At 43.2% G+C, this 21,362-nt stretch overlaps 1 protein-coding gene across 10 annotated transcripts in view; it reads left to right on the top strand.

The window, feature by feature from the left end:
- Window positions 1–21,362, top strand: part of CACNA2D1 (calcium voltage-gated channel auxiliary subunit alpha2delta 1) — a 1,026,983-nt gene that overhangs the window by 116,570 nt on the left and 889,051 nt on the right. For all 10 annotated transcript variants that reach the window (XM_029615087.1, XM_029615085.1, XM_029615090.1 and 7 more), the window contains exon 3: window positions 10,633–10,749. In XM_029615087.1, coding sequence (XP_029470947.1) covers window positions 10,633–10,749 — 117 coding nt within the window. The remainder of the gene's footprint in view (window positions 1–10,632; window positions 10,750–21,362) is intronic.

Genomic DNA, 21,362 nt, shown 5'->3' with positions numbered 1-21,362 from the left:
CATCACATGTAAATACCTTGTAGATGAGGCAATTAGCTATTACCCCGCGATGCAAAAAATCACCGCACACACAAAGTGCACTTTTATACCCCTCAAATTTTACGCCTGCCCCCGGAGCAGGCGTAAAGTCTTGCTGTGCATCAAGGGGTCTACTTTAAATAAAAAAAATACTGCTTGTCTGTAGTCCCTCCTACTTAGAAAGCAGCATCTGAAAAAATACAAATGACCTGACACCCAACCTGCTCCCAAATATTTGTTTGGTAATAGGAAATTAAGGGTATAAATGTTATGTATGGTGGTGTTATATTATTAATGTATATAACCCTGCTTTTCCTTCTAAAGAATTCAATGTTTAATATTTAATTTTAAAATGAATGGATTTAATTTGTAAATTAAAATTCATAAATAAAGAATTAAAAAAAAAAAAATGACCTGACAGAAAAAAAAATTTCTGGGCACCCAATATACACGCACCTGGATCTACGTGTTCCAGACCCTCTATATTGTGCATTTATATTGTGCCGGTAAATTCGCTGCCATGGGATAAAATGGATGCTCGTAAAGAGTGTCGTAAAGAGTGCCCACAGCCACATCTCCAGGGCGCCCAATGCCAAGGATACGCTATGGATGCAAAAATTCCCCTAACGCGTCCATTTATCGGGGCTGTTCATTTGCATACTATTGATTGGAGAATATTGCTATTAGTCTTTCAAGTGAAGATAGCACATAAGAATCATTCAGTTTCAGTGAAGATTCCTATGGAACTAAAAAAATCCTTGTTGCCACCAAATCATACAACAAGTGAATACATTCCATAATCATATATGGTGCCCGGACATATACTCTATATTTTATCTAAAATCAAGAGCCCCTGATGCAGCCATAAAAGGCAAAACTTTGGCCAGAGTCGGGCTGGTTATAATCAGTCAATAAATTTTCTTTTCACATCCATGTTCATTTGCATACTACGTCATGTGCCAGGGTGAGATAGATGGGTGTTCATTAGGAAAATGGCCGCCCAGTTTGGAAAACCGATTTTAGTGCATTCATATTGCATCAATAGTCCAAGGCACTGTGCATTAAGGGCAATACCCCAAGGCACCCTGAGAGGGGTAAATCAGCACTAACAATGACAGGAATACCTCAAGGGGTTAATTTTCAAAGAATTACATGTGTAAAATGAGCGTGTATGCACATAAATAGGTTGTATGCATGTAATCCATACTTTATAAAACTCAAAAGTATGCGTAATACTTTAGGTTTCACGTAATAATACATGAGTGCGAAAAAAGCATTCCAGAGCTGGGCTAACAGTTACGTGTACAAGATCCCGCACACGTACAGCTTCCTCGCATAATTTCACACCTGCTAATTATCTTGCATAACTGATATCAGATGTGTTTCTTGGGTACTATTGCCTGGATGGGAGGTCTGGGTGAACTGGGGGAGCAGAAAGTATTGAAACAAAAAATTGGGGGTAGATAGGTAGGGGTTAGGGGTCGGGGTGGAGAGGGGAAAGGGGAGGAAGGTATATGTATATTAAGACCTCAACCGGTTTTCATACAACTTTAAATAGAAATCCTACTGATTCTAAAAATTATCTTCACTTCAATAGTGCGCATCCACGCAGCCTAAAGAAGAATTTACCTGTAAGTCAGTTCTTTCGCCTTTGCTGCTTACATTCAGATCTCAAGGACTTCAAGAGACAAGCAGCCACATTCTTCCATGGTTATCCCCGTTCGTGTATTAGAAAGCCTTACTTATGGGCCAGGTTCTCTCATAGAGAATGGCTGTTGACTCCTCTTCTAGAAGCAGTTCCAGATCAATTTACATGTGTACTCCCATTTTTTTGCAAGTGTCGGATCAGTTTGTGAAGCTATACAACGTCATTGGCACTTCCTGTAACTACATCCTGCATTTACTGCATGTCCATGTTTTGCATTTAGACGAGGACCTAACTTATGAGATAAATTAGTACATTCAGATTTCTAATGATAATTTGTTTTGAGACACAATCCACACCGAGCCATGCACCGTGCGGACATTGCTCTGTATGTAATATTTCAATGCACTCTGGGGCGGATTTTAAAAGGCCCGCGCGCACCCGTGCGCCTATTTTGCATAGGCCGCCGGCGCGCGTAAAGCCTCGGTTCGCATGTAAGTCCCGGGGCTTTCGAAAAGGGGAGGGAGGGGGCGTGTCCGGGGGCGTGGCGCCGGCCCGGGGGCGTGGTCGAGGCCTCCGGACCAGCCCCCGGGACCGGAGGACGGAGCGGGGCTGCCGGCCAACGCGCGCAAAGTTAGGGGGGTTTAGATAGGGCCGGGGGGGTGGGTTAGGTAGGGGAAGGGAGGGGAAGGTGGGGGGCATTTAGGTAGGGGAAGGGAGGGGAAGGTGGGGGCGGCGTTTTGGGGGTGTGCCGCGGCATTTCGGGGGTGGGCCCGGGGGCGTGGCGCCGGCCCTGGGGCGTGGTCGAGGCCTCCGGACCAGACCCCGAGACCAGAGGACGGAGCGGGGCTGCTGGCCAATGCGCACAAAGTTAGGGGGGGTTTAGATAGGGCCGGGGGGGGGGGTTAGATAGGGGAAGGGAGGGGAAGGTGGGGGGAGGGCGAAGAAAAGTTCCCTCCGAGGCCGCTCCAAAATCGGAGCGGCCTCGGAGGGAACAGGCAGGCCGCACTGGGCTCAGCGCACGCAGGTTGCACAAATGTGCACCCCCTTGCGTGCGGCTACGCGCGTATCTTATAAAATCCAGCGTACTTTTGTTTGTGCCTGGTGCGTGAACAAAAGTACGCAATCGTGTAGTTTTTAAAGATCTTCCCCAGTGATTCTATATTCATTGCACATTTGGAGTATCAGTTCTTTTTACGTCATATCACTACTTGTCAAAACAAGGGAGTAATCTCCATTATCAGATGTCTATGTGATGAATTTTACATTGGAAAGACTTCCTGTGTGGTGAGCTCACGTATGATTGGACATTGTAGCTGCTTAAAGCATGGCCATTTGACTGTCCTACTGGTGCCACATTGTTTGGAATATGGACTCACTTCTGAAGATCCGTTTTTGTCTAATAGATGTGCCCTAGTACAATCGGTGCATGGGGGGGGAGGGGGTTACTTTTCACGACGACTTTTACAGGTGGAACAATGGTGGATTTACTGATTATAAACGTTGACACCATCTGGCCCTAATACAGATACCTTTCTGTATTTTTATGATTATGTCTCAGAAAGAAAAGTGATTTGCGTTTGCACTGAAGGCTGTCTTGGCTTTTTAATATGGACTGTTCATGGTCATGTCAGGATGCCTCCCTTTAAAACAAGATGGAGATCTGCGGATTAAGCTAGGGCAATTGCTTCCAACCACTTCATTTATTAGATAAGTTCCCCTGATGCAGGAGATCCGAAACAGCAGCTGCTGTCAGGGTTTGGTTTTCTTACATCTAAAATTTGTGGTTCTTGCCTTTAGGATTTTTATTTGCAATATACAGAAATGCTTTAAAAAATACTAATTGTGACTCTTCTCATTTATGGCACCTTTGTGGGCCAGCGGTGAATGATGGAGTCAACCAGGTAATTTCCCTTTTCAAGGGAGGTCTTACACTTAAATCCAGTTTGCTGACACACCAGCTTTGAATTGGCATTTGTTTTGCTTCAGCTTTCCTTCCTACATAATGATGTGCAATTAGATCGACTTTTAAATTTTTTGTAACACTGTGCCTTTTTCAATATTTCATATCAGTTTGAGGACCGTTCTTTTGCAGTTTTGTATTGTTTGGGTGAAGAGATGTGCCAGTTCCAGAGCAGAAGGAAGGCCTAGTAATGGGATGAAGTGTGCTATCTTGGAGAAACGATCAATCATCACACATGATACCGTGGCACCGTTGGAGACTGGGATGTCCATGATCAGGTCCATTGGACAAGTGGGTCCAGGGTTCCCTGGGGGCTGGCAATGGCTGTAACAGCCCCCAGGTCAGTCATACAGTGCTTTCTGCTGTGCACAAGTAGGACACGAGTCAACATATACCTTGATATCTTGCTTCATCTGCGGTCACCAGTAGTGTTGAAGCAATCCAAGAGTTTGTGTCCATCCAGGGTGACCTGTGACATGGGAGTCATGGGCCCATTATAATACTTTCTTATGCAATTTGGAAGGTATGACTGTCTTCCTTGGAGAGATGGGTACCATAATGGCCAGAAATATCTTAGCGTGATTGAATATGTGCCTGGGAGCTTCTGGAACATTTTTGGTCTTGAAAGAGTAAGATAGGGAGTCTGCCAATTGGTTCTTGATTGCTGGATGATACCATAGTTCAAAATTGAAGTGAGCAAAGAATAAAGACCAATGGACCTATCTTGCGTTAAGTTGCTGTGCTTGATATAGATGTTCAAGGTTCTTGTGATTGGTATATATTGTAACATGGTGTTACACGCCTTTGAGTAGGTGGCGCCATTCCTTGAGAGCTAGTTTGATGGCCTGGAGCTCTTTTTTCTAATGCTGTAATTGCATTCAGCTGGGGAGAACTTCTTAGAAAAGAAGGAACATGGACGGAGTACCCTTTCTGGAGTGTGTTGGCTGAGGAAAACCCCTACCCCCAGGGTAGAGGCATCTACCTCTAAGATGAAGGGTCATTTAGAATCCGGGTCACATAGGCAGCACTTGTCAGCAATTGCCTTTTTTAACTTTTGGAATGTGTCAATAGCCTCGGCAGCCAATCTTTGGTGTTGGTGCCCTTGTGGGTAAGGGCAGTAAGTGGGGCTGCCACAGAGGAGTAATTTGGAATAAACTGATGGTAATAATTAGCAAATGCCAGGAAGGCCCAGAGGCCCACAGGGTGAGGCCAATCCATGATAGCTTTTATCTTGGCAGGATCCATATGGAATCCATCTTGTGAGACTACATATCCAAGGAAGGGAAGCTCTTCTTGCTCAAAGAGACATTTTTCCAGTTTGGCATAGAGATTATTCTCTCGCAGGTGTTGCAGTACAATGTGAATGTCTCTTTGATGGAAACTCAGGGTTTCAGAATGGATCAATATGATATCCAAGTATACAACCACACAAATATACAGTAGGTCATGAAAGATCTCATTGACCATTTTCTGGAAAACCACCGGGGCACTGCAAAGCCCAAAGGGCATGACCAAATTCTCATAATGTCCATCGCAAGTGTTAAATGCTATTTTACATTCATCACCAGGCTTCATGCAGATGAAGTTCTATGCATCCCTGAGTTCCATCTTTTTTAATATCTTGGAACCTGTAGGCAGTTGAAGAACTCCATTATTAGAGGTAATGCATAACTGTCCTTCTTATTGATGGAATTGAGGCCATGGTAGTCTATACATGGCCGGAGTGAACCGTTTTCTTTGCAACAAAGAAGAACCCAGCCCCTGCCAGGGAAGAAGAAGGACTGAAAATTCCCATTCTAGATTCTCCTGAATGTAAGTAAACATGGCCTAAGTCTTAGGGAGAGATAGGGAATAAACCAGTCCTCATGGGGGCTTGACCCCTGGAATGAGTTCAATACCGTAATCATATGTGCGGTGAGAAAATAAAAGTTTGGGTGCTGGGGTCGGCAGTGTTGCATCAGAGGTTGACCCTTAGACCGAGGTGGGGTTGACGCAACCCGTAGTTAAGGACCTACGGGTCCCCACCATTGGCAGGTGGAGTGGGCTGATAGACAGAGGCCACTGGAGCTTCACCTATACCAGCCCTCGTTCCTCACGGGTTGAGCCTTTGGGTGCCGGGGCTGGCAGGACTTAGGTGGGCCTCTGTATATAGCTGCAGAAGAAGTTGGTTCAGCCCAGAGACAGCAGGCGAGAGATGGTACAGTTCTACTCCGGACTGGATAATGTCCTGGAAACTCAGGCACCAATGGAATGAAGACAGACAAAGGGCGCTGGAGCAAAGGTAGGCCGAAGCCTGATGAATTCACGTCCAGGGAGTAGGCAGAAGAGGCGTCCAATGAAAGGCTTGAGTCAGGGCTGGTGGCGATCCAGAGGCAGTGGCAAGCAAGGCTGAGGTCTAATCACGGAGATGGTCAATAGCGTAGTCGGACGAAGCAAAGGTCTGGGTCTGGAGATAAGCAATACGTAGTTGGACAAGCAGAGGTCTGGGTCTTGAGATAGGCTATGGCGTAGTCAGACGAAGCAGAGTCAAAGTCCCTGTAATCAATCTGAAGCATAAGCAGGGCAGGTAAAAGGAAGCGGGAACCAGGAACAACGAGGAACAGGAACGCAGGGAAGAGACAAATCTCTTTGTAGCAATGACCAGCGAGGAGACCTGTTGCAAAGGCAATGCTATGGAGTGGAGCCTGAGCTTAAATATTATGAATAGGTTGATGTCATCATCTGGGGCCGCGGCTAGGTTCCCGCCGCGGTCCCTACTTGAGGATCAGTGATGCAGGCGCGCCTAGGGAGGGGCGCGGCGTTGGTGGTGGCGTCTCCCCACGGGCCACGTGGAGAGGCCCGACGAGCAGTGGCTGCAGGACCGGGAGTGCCGGGGACTGTGGCAGAGCCACAGGCACCAGGGGAGGCCCGAGTACGGAGCTGGCAGCCCAGCACCACCAGCGAGGAGGAACCAGAGGCTGGAGTCCCTGTGGAAAGGTGAGGGGGCCATGCCACGGGTCTGCCGCAGACGGCATGCGTAACAGGCAGGACTTAAGCGGGGTCTCTGCTGATGGCAGAAGAGAAGGTTCTTAGTAGCTAGGGTTGTGGACAGGCAGCTGTCAGGCATATCTGAGGTCCAGGCAATGGTCAGAGGCAGGCATATCTGAGGTCAAAGCTTAAGAGTGGTGTTCATTCCTCTCACGCTGCGAGGGAAGAATGAAACTGGAACTTTCCTGGCACAAACCACTCGCAGCAGTGCTAATCATGGCACAGCCATGGGTGAGTCTCGGGGGCTTTGCCCTTCACATTTATCTCATGCTCCCACTCCTAGCAGCAGGATCGGGTCCCATTCTGGTCAGCACTTTAGATGACTTGGAGGCAATGGAATCACTGCCAGTCCATGATCCCCTGTGTCTTTAAGGACAAACACCACAGCTCTTGGTCTAGATTTCTAAATGATTGAGTCCATAAAGGTTTTCCGTTAAGGCCCTTACATGTAGGAATGCCTGGTCTGGATGGAAGGTTACAAGCCTATTTACCTAATTGCTGTTCAGCAGCCTGACGGATTAATTCTTGTATAAAGTAGCTGTATATTAACCACAGCGGGACAGTGAGACAGGGCAGGGGGAGGATAAAGAGACAGGAGATATAGACTGTTGCCAAAAATTCAAAGGGTTTTGTAACCATTGTTGTGAAGCCCCACATAGAATAGGGTAAGAGGTGGGGAGGGTGCTAGCCATAGGGCCCACCCATGTTAACCTTGGGCCCCCAAAATATTCAGTCCTGGCTGTATCCCTGTTCCTAATGGGGATATGCAAAACTATAGCAGTCTCTGTCCTAGAGACTAAGTTAAGGGTCCTTACATACATTAACAGAAAGGTCGGGAATAATCCTCTTTCTGAGTTTCTGGCTTTTGAAATACAGCAAAGATTAGAGACAGGCAAAACATTTCCCGGATCAGGTTTCGGGACTGTTTGGATCATAGCCTGATTTTCCAAATCAGCTGCAATTTAGCTTACATTGAGAACTGGAATTGGGTAACTGGCAATGGTTTCTTCAACTCTGTTGAACTGGTGAGATGGAAAATCGGGCAGGAGGTTGTAATCCACATGTTCAGAGCCTTCAATTGCTGGTCTATGAGTTCATGAAAGTGAGCAGTACATACCAGCGGATAATAGAAAGTGAGCAGTAGATACTAGCGGATAATAGAAAGTGAGCAGTACATACTAGCGGATAATAGAAAGTGAGCAGTACATACCAGCGGATAATAGAAAGTGAGCAGTACATACCAGCGGATAATAGAAAGTGAGCAGTACATACTAGCGGATAATAGAAAGTGAGCAGTACATACCAGCGGATAATAGAAAGTGAGCAGTACATACCAGCGGATAATAGAAAGTGAGCAGTACATACTAGCGGATAATAGAAAGTGAGCAGTACATACCAGCGGATAATAGAAAGTGAGCAGTACATACCAGCGGATAATAGAAAGTGAGCAGTACATACTAGCGGATAATAGAAAGTGAGCAGTACATACCAGCGGATAATAGAAAGTGAGCAGTACATACTAGCGGATAATAGAAAGTGAGCAGTACATACCAGCGGATAATTGAAAGTGAGCAGTACATACTAGCGGATAATAGAAAGTGAGCAGTACATACCAGCGGATAATAGAAAGTGAGCAGTACATACCAGCGGATATAGAAAGTGAGCAGTACATACTAGCGGATAATAGAAAGTGAGCAGTAGATACTAGCGGATAATAGACAGTGAGCAGTACATACTAGCAGAAACATTAGGAGGTTGAGATTGAAAGGCACATAAGAGCATAAGAACATAAGAAATTGCCATGCTGGGTCAGACCAAGGGTCCATCAAGCCCAGCATCCTGTTTCCAACAGTGGCCAATCCAGGCCACAAGAACCTGGCAATTATCCAAACACTAAGAAGATCCCATGCTACTGATGCAATTAATAGCAGAGGCCATTCCCTAAGTAAACTTGATTAATAGCTGTTAATGGACTTCTCCTCCAAGAACTTATCCAAACCTTTTTTGAACCCAGCTACACTAACTGCACTAACTGAGTCTTATTGCCTGATAGTTAGGGAAGGAAGGGAGAGAACAGAGGTGGGAGGGATGATGTTGAGCGTGACAGAGATAAGGTCTGGCACCTGTTGGTAGGGGTGCTCTTCTGCCTGCTCTAGTGGTTGCACCTCCCTCATGCTGGAAACCTCTTCAGACACATGCACGGCCTTGTTTTACAAAATCTTAAAGAAAGAGAATGCAAACTTCTGAAGTGTGATTGCCAGGACAGATAGCGTGAGACCTGTATACATTTATCAGTCACATTTCTCCAGGCTTAGTCCAAACAAATCTGTTGATGCATTCACCCCAGAAAGCCCATCACATACAAGGTGCAAGGCCAGTCACAGCTCCTAAGTGTAAAACATGCACTTAGATTTTACATTTTTAGTGCAAGAGAAAAGTCATTTAAGGGTGGCAGTGCTTTTTAATTTTACATGCATTATCCGGTATTTTTATTAATTACTACATTTATTATAAAACCGAGGAAACTGTTGTCTATAAACCTGAAAAGTGCCCAGCGTGCAAACAAGCTCTCCAGAAACCTTTTAAACCGGTAAACACGGTAACCTGATCGGGCAGTTGCTACGATACCGAGATTAAAGTTTACTGAATGGCAGAGAAAGGGATTATAAATCGGTGCCATCTGTTGCTCCACACCTTTTTTTCTCTACGTTTCCTTTCCATTGTGCTAACTTTTCCAGGTTTCTGCTACTGACTCTTCGTGTGGTTAGGGAAAAAAGGTGCTGCACTTCCTAGCAGCATAATGGAATAATGAAGAGAGCCCGTTGCAACTTTCTCACTGCCTCAGTGGCAAAAATATTTTAGAAAGCTAATAAAAGCATAAAGATGAATTTTAAAAGGCCAAAAGCAGGAGATAGGCGCACAAGTCAGGCTGCGCACTCCGAGGAGATTTTAAAAGCTGCCCGCGTACACGCAGAGTTCCAAATAAGGGGCGGGGCATGGGCATATTTATTGCCCAAGCGGGCACCAGGGTCCCATACCGCATACATTGACCTTTGCTATGGGTGGCGTGAAGAGGGGAGCAGGGTTTTATAGGTCGAGGGTAAAAGGGAGGGTTTGGAAGCCTGGCTGAACTGGAATTGAATGGGAAAACTGGTAAATGCATCGGCGCGTGCGTCCACTAAAATCTCCCCACTTACGCGGTAGAAGCGGGATTTGTGCGCATGGGCACGCGCCTGCTTAGAATCGCACGCACACGTGCGCACGTCAAGCCTGTTTTATAACGTGCGCGCATATACGGGCGTGCGTCATCATATGGCCGCGTCCCTGGTCGTGAGCTGGCAAACGTGCGCAATGGGCGCCCAGGCGCCTGTTGCAAAGTTACCATCCCCTTTCATATTGATTGCCCCCCACCCCCAACAAAAACCTTTTTGATGATTGATAAATCTCTTGGCTAGTGCTTGTGTTATTAGGGTCATATTAATTTATTTAAAAAAATAATAGTTTTATTCTACAGCTTTCCACAGATTGTTCAATGAAGGTTACATGATACCATTCATAACTGAATACAGAAATGCATAAAACAGTTTAACAATATAAACAAACAGACAAAAAAACCTTCAAAAAGACGGAGTTATCGATCACAGAATTTGAGAAACCCTGGTATGGGGTAAAGCAGGAGCAGGCACAGAGTTTGGGAGAAGGCATTCATCTTTGGGGTCCTCTGGTGGGCGGCATGCAAACGTTTCTAACCTTTGTTGTAAACATTAAAAGTAAGCACCATGTACCCTTTATTCCCTGAAGCAGCGTCTTCATGGCCGAGTCACAGCTGTCTGAGCTTTTACCCCATTTTATCAGACATCCTCCCAGCTAGCTCCGTTATTACAACAATAATCTTCTGCCAGGGCCCACAGACTGCAGCTGTTTCTAGAAGATTCAATTGTTTCCCTCTAACATTTTTTTTCTGTCTTTCTTGATTCAGATTTACGTGAAATTTAAAGACTTATACAGAGTAGAGGCCAACAACGCCCACCTCCTGGTGGAAAGTGCAGCTCGAGAGATTGAAAAGTTATTGAGTAATCGATCCAAAGCTTTGGTGGTAAGTACCAATGCCATTCTCCACTTCCTGATTCCTCTCTGCAGCTGGCTTATTCCAGATCATTTGTTTAGTTTCATTCAAGGTCCTTTGTTGTGTGCAGGGGCGGATTGGCCTATCAAGAGATTGGGCATCCCTTGGTAGGCCAGTCACCCTGGTCACATGGTAATCTCAGCTCCTACTGAGGGATTGCCGCGGAACTCGACGTGGCACGAGGGAGGTGTCAGCGGGGTCGTGACGGAGCCCAACCCGTCGTGGCCCGAGGAAGGTCTCGGCCCGGAGAAAGGCCTACAGGCTCAGCAACAGGAAGCATTGGGCAATTTCAGGGCTGCTTCCTTCCACTTCCCCCTCTGGCAGTAAATGAGCAGTGTGGGCTCGGCTAAGGCCCAGAAGAAAGGAGACGCCTGAGAGGGGTGTGTGTATGTGTTTATGAGAGTAAGTGTCAAAATGGGTGCATGAAAGAGAGAGAGCCTGCATATGTGAATGAGAGTGAGCGCCTGCATGTGTATGAGAGAGAACGCGCTTACATGTTTGTATGAGAGTACCTGCATGTGTGCATGAGAGAATCTGCATGTGTATGAGAGAGAACGTGTTTACATGTGTGCATGAGAGAGAGAATCTGCATGTGCATGAGAGAGAACACGCTTACATGTTTGTATGAGAGTACCTGCCTGTGTGCATGAGAGAGAGAATCTGCATGTGTGTGAGAAAGAGAGGGCCTATGTGTATGAAGGAAAGAGAGAGAGAATAAAGATTGTGTGGCCTTCTTCACCCAAATCCACAACAATCTCTGGAAAATCAGAAGATGCCAGGTATTTATTTATTTAATGGTATAGAGAGCTGGAGATGTTTTAATTTTTTAATTATTTATTATTTTAAATTTTTTTTTTATGTTTCATGTGTCTGCTGTTTTGAAATATTTTATTGGTGTTTGGGATATATTTGAACAAATTTATGTGACTTTTTAAATCATTAGGGCCCAATATTTCTAGATGGCCATTTAAGTAACTTGGCCGGATATAACTTATCTGGCTAAATCACACAGTATATTCAGCAGCACGGCCTTGTTGCTGAATATACGCATATATATTTGTACTTAGCTGTATCAGTTATATCCATCTAATGTAGCTGATAAACTTATCTGGCTAAATCACCCAGTATATTCAGCAGCACGGCCTTGTCGCTGAATATACGCATATATATTTGCACTTAGCTGTATCAGTTATATCCATCTAATGTAGCTGATAAACTTATCTGGCTAAATTACCCAGTATATTCAGCAGCACTGCCTTGTCGCTGAATATGCGCATATATATTTGTACTTAGCTGTATCATTTATATCCATCTAATGTAGCTGATAAACTTATCTGGCTAAGACAAAACATTGCTTGCATAAGTTATGCGACTAAGTCACTCCACCCACTGCCCGCCCACAACTTATTCAGCTAACTATTTAGCCATATAAGGGACTTATGTGGCTAAGCAGCAACCATTAAATGTAAGCGCATATTCAGCAGCCTCTAATTAACCACATAAGTCCGACTTATCCGGCTAAGTAGTGCTGAATGCGCTTTGAATATTGGGCTCCCTATGTTTGTTGGCTGCTTTGATATATTCATTCTTTTCATGCTTTTAATATTATGAGTGATGTCGTATATCTCTTGATTTTATTGCTTGAAGTTCTGTGAGTTGTGATTATGTTTCTGTTTTTCCGTTGTTGCACTGCATCATACACTCAGGCTTGCTGTGGTTACTAGAGCATGTTTGTGAGCGAGAGAGAATAAGTGAGCCAATAAGCACGTTTGAGCAAGAGGACTATTTAAGCTAGTGGGTCTGTGTGTGAGTATAAAAGAGAGCGATTGAGCCATTGAGCATGTGTGTGAGCAAGAACAAGTCAGTGAACATGTGTGGGAGCATGTATATGAGAGAGCAAATGAGCCAGTGAGCATGTGTGTGAGCAAAAATGAATCAGAGAGCATGTGTGTGAGCATGTATATGAGAGAGCAAATGAGCCAGTGAGCATGTGTGTGAGCAAGAACGAGTCAGTGAACATGTGTGTGAGCATGTATATGAGAGAGGAAATGAGCCAGTGAGCATGTGTGTGAGCAAAAACGAATCAGAGAGCTTGTGTATGAGCATGTATATGAGAGAGCAAATGAGCCAGTGAGCATGTGTGTGAGCAAGAATGAGTCAGTGAGCATGTGAGTGAGAATGTATATGAGAGAGCAAATGAGCTAGTGAGCATGTGTGTGAACAAGAGCACGAGTGTGTGACACAGTGAGCATGTCTGTGAGAGAGAGCACGTGAGCCAGTGAGCATGTACGAGAGATAGTGTGTTATCTAGTGAACATGTGTGAGAGAGAATATAAGGGAGTTTGTGTGAGAACGAACATGTGAGTGAGAGAGAGAAGAAAGTTGTGCATATCTCCCACTCCTTACTAATCCATGACAATCTCAGGGGGACTGGAATCTAAAGTTCCCAGATACGGAGAGCAGGGGATTTATTTTAGCTTTAATTTTAACTATTGGGGGTGTTTGCTGCTAATGCTATTTTGAAATATTTTATCAATGTTTGGGAAATTTAAAAAATGATGTTATATGTTTTTAATCATTGTTAAATTTTTTTACCAGCTGTTTTGAAATATTATTCTTTTAATGAGTTTGGTTTTATTATTATGATTGATGCTTTATATTTCTTGATGTTATTGTTTGATGTTTAGTGATGAATGATATTTGCTTTTCCATTCCATGCAGTCTGGCTTGTTGCAGTTTGAAGTTCAGTTTTTGTCTGCATGTTGCTATTTGTATTTTATTATCTCTTCATTTTGTATTTGGTGAGGGTCTGTCTGTGTTCTACATGTATGACTAAGGAAAGGTATTCTATAAGCAGACTTGTGGTGTGGCTCCAACTGATAGGGGACTACAGCTTTGTTTACTCACTGCTGGTCTAGAGTATGCTCTATTTCTTAGTTATTTAGGAAAAATGTGACATTTATGTTGGAGATATTTGGGCTTAATTCTGCCGGGTTTCAGATTCGACTTGACGTGTTGATGCATGTGCTGCAGAGAAAGTGCACAAGGGAGTAAGTAACCCCTTGGGCCGGTTTTGAAAAAATCCCCCAGGCTGATATTTTCCTGCAATCTGCCCCTGGTTGTGTGAAAGCTTAGTGGAGGTCATAGATTATGAAAATGTATCATTGACAAATGAATGGGAAGTTAGCCTGAATTAAGGTGGCTTGCCAAATGATAATGAAGTAACTAGTACCACTGGCAAATTCTTTTCGTTTGTCTTTTAACACAGATTATTTTACTTGTTTACAAAAATCACCTCTTAAAAATTGAAGTAAGGGAATATGAAGGTAGGATGATGCCCAATGGCAAACTGTGGTTGGATGAAAGGGGCATCTCACTCACCATCCTGTCTCTGAAGCAGGAAGCATGGGTGCTTAGAGTAAGGATATAAGTATCCGGCGTGTGTAGCATCCTCTATCCACTCTACACCTTTCTGATTTCTAGCATTTATGGGTGATTTCCCTGACTTACGTTAAATAGACCATGATTGATCTGTTTTCCATAAATATGTTTAACCCCTTCCTGAAACCAGCTCCATTTGCCTCCACAAAGGTGTGTGAGTGTGTTCAACAGATTAACTCTATGCATTGTGTGAAGAAGTACATCTTTTTGTATCTTTGCAAAGCACTTTTGAAGAGCAGACCCAATGTGTTTGCAGACAATCAGGTTTCTGTATCGTGTTTTCTGTATCAACAAGTACCTTAATCATGATTTAATCTACGACAAGAACAGGCAGTAATTAGATTCTGTGTTTGGGTTTGCATTCAGGCCGATAGCTTTACCCCTTGTTCAATAAGGGATAATAGTGCGTCAAAAACATGCGGCCAACCCCCCCGAAACTAATAGCGCCCGCAACATGCAAATGCATGTTGATGGCCCTATTAGTTATTCCTGCACGATACAGAAAGTAAAATGTGCAGCCAAGCCACACATTTTACTTTCAGAAATTAGCGCCTACCCAAAGGTAGGCGTTAATTTCTTCCGGCACCGGGAAAGTGCACAGAAAAGCAGTAAAAACTGCTTTTCTGTGCACTCTCCGACTTAATATCATGGCGATATTAAATCGGAGGTTCCAAAAGTTAATAATAATTTAAAAAAAAAATGTAAACTCTGCCCGCGGCTCGCAGGTTGGAATCCGGATGCTCAATTTTGCCGGTGTCCGGTTCCGAACCCGTGGCTGTCAGCGGGTTTGAGAACCGACGCCAGCAAAATTGAGCGTCAGCTGTCAGACTCGCTGACAGCCGCTGCTCCTGTCCAAAAAGAGGCGCTAGGGACGCGCTAGTATCCCTAGCACCTCTTTTTACCACGGGCTCTCATTTGCATGTGGGTCGATAGTAAATCGCGCGCACAGGAGAACGCGACTTTTACTGTATCGGCCCATTGTGAGGCCGCTCTTAAAACATGTTCAGATTTAAGAGATGCTCAGCGTGAGAGAGAAAGAATACAGGAAAATTGTCAGGGCACTAGAAATTGGTCATTGGAAATCACAACTTTTTTTTTTTGTTTCTTAGTTCTATCTGCAGCCTCGGCTTTTCCAGCGTTATTTGTGTCTCTTGCTGATTTCCACAACTCTTTCTGAAGTTTATAGCTTTTGGGTTAGTCTTTCTAATACAGAACATAAACTGTTCTTTGCCTACAATATTTGTTTATAGTTTTCATTTTGATTCTCCTTCATAGTGAAAGGACGGAGGCACTGATGAGATGGCTGGAGGGTACCATGGCCACCTCTGAAGCAACTGCTTCAACCATGAATGCTTTTAATCCTCCTAGATTTCATGTGCTTCCCTTGTTAGTTTTTTTCTTTTCCATTTTTCATTATCATTATTTTCATTTACTTATTGATGCAGAGACAACAGGAAAGGGCTTTATATAGGGTCCACATGATTTTCTTTGTATTTTCACACTACATCAGGATGCACCCAAGCTTTTTCTTTCTTTTTAAACCAATGGTACATATTGTATGTATCTTACTTAATGTAAGCAAACCTATACTGCTAGGTGAAAAAGAATCTCAACAAAATATCCTACCTGTCAACAGCTTCCTTTTATGTACTGTGCAGTCACGCTAAGAAAAATCTAAAGTAAAAAGAGGTCATCATTTACTAAACCAATGTCTGCCGACCTTCATTCAGTTATTGCCATTATAATCATTGGTCTCTTGTAATTTTTATAACTTTATATCAGTGCAAACAAACACTAGTTGTGAAGTGAATATAGTGAATCTTGCATCCTCATTTCAAGGATATATATAACTTTCAGAATCACAGAGGTCCTTTGAAGAATTTCCTTCAGTGCACTTTACATGTTGGGGAAGTTCTTTGATTGCAGTGAAGGAAATGGATTGAGGATAAAATGGAGAATGACCATGATGAGACCGCACCTAGAGCACTGTGTATGTACTCTATATATATATAATATATAGCTGAGCTGGAAAAGATTTAAAGAAGGGCAACCAAAATCATAAAGGGGATGCAGTGGTTCCTTATGAGGAAAGGCTGAAGAGGTTAGGGCTTTTCAGCTTGGAGAAGAGAAAACTGAGGGGGGATATGATAGAGGTCTATAAAATCATGAGTTGAGTAGGAACATAAGAACCTGCCATACTGGGTCAGACCAAGGGTCCATCAAGCCCAGCATCCTGTTTCCAACAGAGGCCAATCCAGGCCATAAGAACCTGGCAAGTACCCAAAAACTAAGTCTATTCCATGTAACCATTGCTAATGGCAGTGGCTATTCTCTAAGTGAACTTAATTAATAGCAGATAATGGACTTCTCCTCCAAGAACTTATCCAATCCTTTTTTAAACACAGCTATACTAACTGCACTAACCACATCCTCTGGCAACAAATTCCAGAGTTTAATTGTGCGTTGAGTAAAAAAGAACTTTCTCCGATTAGTTTTAAATGTGCCCCATGCTAACTTCATGGAGTGCCCCCTAGTCTTTCTACTATCCGAAAGAGTAAATAACCGATTCACATCTACCTGTTCTAGACCTCTCATGATTTTAAACACCTCTATCATATCCCCCCTTAGTCGCCTCTTCTCCAAGCTGAAAAGTCCTAAACTCTTTAGTCTTTCCTATAGGGGAGCTGTGAATTTGTTGTTTACACTTCATGAAGTTAGTAAGTAAATAAATGGGAGAAAATTGTTTTTTTCACTCAGTGCCCAGTTAAACTCTGGAATTCATTGTAGAGGATGTGGTAAAGGCAGTTAGCATAGGTGGGTTTAAAAAAGGAGTGGAGGAGTAGCCTAGTGTTTAGAGCAGTGGGCTATGAACTGGAGAAATCCGCGTTCAAATTGTACTGCCACTCTGTGACTTTGGGAAGTCGCTTCAACCTCCATTGCCTCAAACAGATTGTGAGCCCTCTGGGGCAGAGAAATACCTCCGGGTCCTGAATGTAATCCACTTTGAAGTGCTGAAAAGCAGAATATAAATTTAAAAAAAGGTTTGGGTTTCCTGGAGGAAAAGTCCATAAACTGTTATTAACCTATAGTGTTGGGAAAAGTCACTACTTATCCCTGAGTGTTAGCAGCATGGAATCTATTTATTTTTTGGGATTCTGCCAGGTATGTGTAACCTGGATTGGACACTGTTGGAAACAGGATGCTGGCTTGATGGACCCTTGTTCTGATCCAGTATGGCAGGTTCTTATGTGGCAAGCATCACAGCCCTGCAACTCTTGAACATATTTCTGTAACTGAAGTAATCTAGTCCCATAGTCCCCAGCCACTTGAGCTTGTGTGTTCACCTGGATAGATCTTGAAGAAAGGGTAGAAAGAAAATTATCCATTCTAAAAGACAGGGCTTTCTGCAAACTATCAATAATACTCTTTAGAACTTGCATTATTACTACCATAGGTTTCTCAGGGAGCTCTGCGGTCTTAGATCTTTCTGGTAGGTGCCTCCCGAGAAAGTTCCCTCCAGAGAAGCTACTGTAGCTTCAGCTGAATTCCTCTCATCCACTTAAACAGAAACAATTACTCTTTGGATGGTGACTTTCTTATCAAGGTCCTAGCTACTAAGCTTCCTCCCAATGCTGAAGGATTGCAATAATCAGGACTGAATGAGACATCCATCCCACTAAGAGTGGCTGCTCCATTACCTAGCTCCCCTCCCAGTGAAGCTCCTTGAGAGGAAGTCACAAAATTATCGAGAGTTGACTGTACCAACAAAGGAGCTGAACTGGCCTCAGATGGGCCAGGTCAAAGGCATCCCTTCCCCCTAATAAGTCAGCCAGAAAAACGTGCACAGGAATCTACACACTTCTAAATAATCAGCACCGGAAATGGAAGATCTTAACCAAGACAGTTCTCACTACTAGCCTCAGTATCCCTTGGTGCTCCTCAAGGATCTTCCAAGAGGTAATGCCCCTTCAGCTGCGCGCCGCAGGCCTCAGGTTCTTCAGGCCTGGGGGAGGTCATGGAACAATTCTATCAGCTGGGGGGTGGAGCAATCCCCCTAGCTCTTCAAGCAGGCTTACCCAGACCAGGGTCCTGCCCCATGATCCCATCGCCATAGAATTTCACACCCTAATTTATTTTTATTGTCATCATGTCAATTCTTCACGCTTGTAATACTTATATATATTGTTACATTTTTCGTTGTCATCATGTTAATTTCCCTTCTTGTAATATGCATTGATATAGTTACACTCTCATTTCTCTCTCTATTTTTCATTATCTAGTTCAATCTTCTTGTGTATTTTTATTTTTTTTGTTCTTTTTCTTTTTGTCCATTCCCCCCACCCGTTCCATGTATTTTCTACCTTCAGTTTATTGTAAACCGATATGATGTTTCACACTAATGTTGGTATAAAAATGTTCATAAATAAATAAATAAATAGTCTGTGGGAAGGGAAGGCAGACAAGAAGCCCTGGCAAGTAACAAAAGTCAGTAGAAGTGTTGCTCCTTCTTCTCTCCCCCCCCTTTCCCCACTGAGGTGTACAGTGTTCCATGTGGTTCATGGAAGCAGTTGGGTCTAGGATAGCAGAAGAGGAAGTGGTCCCAACATGGACCATTCTCCATCACTTCCTAATGCAGGGCAGTAAAGTAGGCTAGAAGGGAATTGTCTAAAAAAAAAAAGGGGGCTGGACTTGAAGGATTGTGGTAGAGGAGCTGGCTGTAAGAATTGAAGAGCTGGGGGTTGGGGGAATTTGCGGAAGGGGCTGGAGGATTGTGAGAACAGAAGTTGGGGGGAGTGATAGAGGAGCTGAGTGTTCAGAGAATGTGATATAGGAGCTGGGGGTATTGAACATTATCTGAAACCCATAGTAAAATCACTCTGGAGTTGGTGTGGAAAGCTGTGCTGAATATTAATCAAACCTTAGGCTGTAGCTCTTAACCTTCTATCAATGAAATATGCAACTAATGTGGTTTTTAGGGTCTAGCAATACAAAAGACCTATGCAATAAGTCTCTCACAAAACCAATTTTAGCATAGGCAGACACAAATATTTGACAGGCATGTTAAAAAGCCACTTAAGGAATTATGGAAAAAGATTTAGCATGCTTTAGTAAAAAAATGTTAGAAATAGCATGCTCTTAGTATTCTTGTGCGCATAAATCCAAACATTAATTGTCTAAATACCATGAGCATGCTCTGATGGCTTTTTCTCTTGACTTGGCTGCAAGGAGTGTACAACCACATATAATATATGGGGGTTGATTGCCAGTGCAAAGATGTGGGAAAGCAGTACACGTCTGATAAGGAGGTGAGGAATTTCCTTAAAAACTGAAGTAAATCTCCCTTATGAAATTCCTTATCAGGTTCCTTATTACCCACTATCTGAATTTGTACAAAAATACTTTTAAAAATAAGGTCCAGAAACAGGTTGCCATGCTACTTCCTTTATTTCTTATCAGATGCATGCATTCTGATAAAACAGGTTACTATCAAAATCAGGAACCAAGTGTTTGGTCCGCTGTAAAGCCTATTGTGCTGCATTCATGTTCCATGTAAACCGATGTGATGTTCCCAACGAATGTCGGTCTATAAAAAAAGGTTAAATAAAAATAAATAAATAAATATTCCATACTGGGTCAGACCAAGGGTCCATCAAGCCCAGTATCCTGTGGCCAATCAAGTCACAAGTACCTGGCAAGTACCCAAACAATAAATAGATCTCAAGCTACTATTGCTTATTAATTAATAGCAGTTTATGGATTTTTCCTTTAGGAACTTATCCAAATCTTTTTTAAACCCAGTTACAATAACTGTTTTAATTCTTATATATGCTGTATCAGATCATGATAATAAACCATCAACAAATCTGCAGGCAATATTTACTATTCCATTTTATTATTCATTAAATTCCTGTAATGTATCCTAAATTCTCTTAATACCTATGCATATGTTCACGTGTTGCCTTTGTGATCTAACAGGCCTATTTGCAGGAAACACATTTATTTCTATATAAGGTACTACTATAGTTCCTAATGATATTACCGTATATATGTATATATATTTCCTCGCATGCTCTAACTATATGTCATCTTTGGTTCACTTGCCTTATGTAAGTTTCTTTTTCCAGCTCTGTATCCAGGGCCCTTTCTGCTCTCCTGAAACATATTTACCGAGAAAGTGACCCAAACGTTTATAAGAGCGATCATTTGTCTGAAAATGAACCTTTTCCGTATTGCATGTCTAATGTCAGATGAAGAATTGAGAAAGGGGAGCTTTTATATTTAATTTTGCTTATCCCGGTTTCCTTGAGATTAAACCTGACCCTCCCATCTCTAAGCTTCAGTGTGTGCTAAATCCACGTGGGTCTCTAAAAGAAATGCTATATGCATCTTTGTGTCTTAGTCAGGCTCTGCAATTGCTTTATTTTTATCCTAGCACAGTAAATCATAAGCATTATTGAATTACACTATAAGCAGAATGCGAAAGCAAGAAGTCAGAGACACACTGAGGGGCCACACTCCTTGGAGCTTCTGAGATGTTCTTGCTAAATTATTTTCTGAAAACTGAGCATCTCCTGAAGTGGAGCAGACCTGGTTTGAGCCCCTTGATTTGGAATTGGTAGCACATCACTGGTTCAGAATTAAGAAAACCATGAATATAATTGCAATGTTCATGGTTTTGCAAAATCTGCATCTTCCCATGGCTTATCTGTTACCTTTCCCTCACAAATGGCAGAAATCTATCGCGATTTAACTCTCATCTCCCCATCTTTCCTCCCCTTCCCCTACAGAGAGCCAATGTCCCCCACTTGGCTCTAATATTTGGAGATCTGTACTAGTGGATCTGCTAACTGCAGCCACAGAGATAAAAGACAGATGTCCCACTTCTCAAGAGAACGGAAAGCAATAGTAAATCCCAGTCTTTCCCTTTCTCTGAGACTCTGTGCCCTGTGTTAGCCTTCACGATGCAGGATGTGCCATCCAAATCACAGATGAGCCCGGCTTTACTCTTCTGATTTATGTGGAGCAGCTTGCAAAAGAGCAAAACTGTTCCATTGGTTGCCAGAACTGGAACTGTAATACCAAGCTGTAAAGTTTTGGAGGGAATGTAGGGAAGAGCTCACGGGTTAAGTATTAGGAATGTG

Source organism: Rhinatrema bivittatum, chromosome 9 (assembly GCF_901001135.1).
Source record: "Rhinatrema bivittatum chromosome 9, aRhiBiv1.1, whole genome shotgun sequence".
Lineage (NCBI taxonomy): Eukaryota > Metazoa > Chordata > Amphibia > Gymnophiona > Rhinatrematidae > Rhinatrema > Rhinatrema bivittatum.
This window is presented reverse-complemented; position numbering and strand designations above follow the sequence as displayed.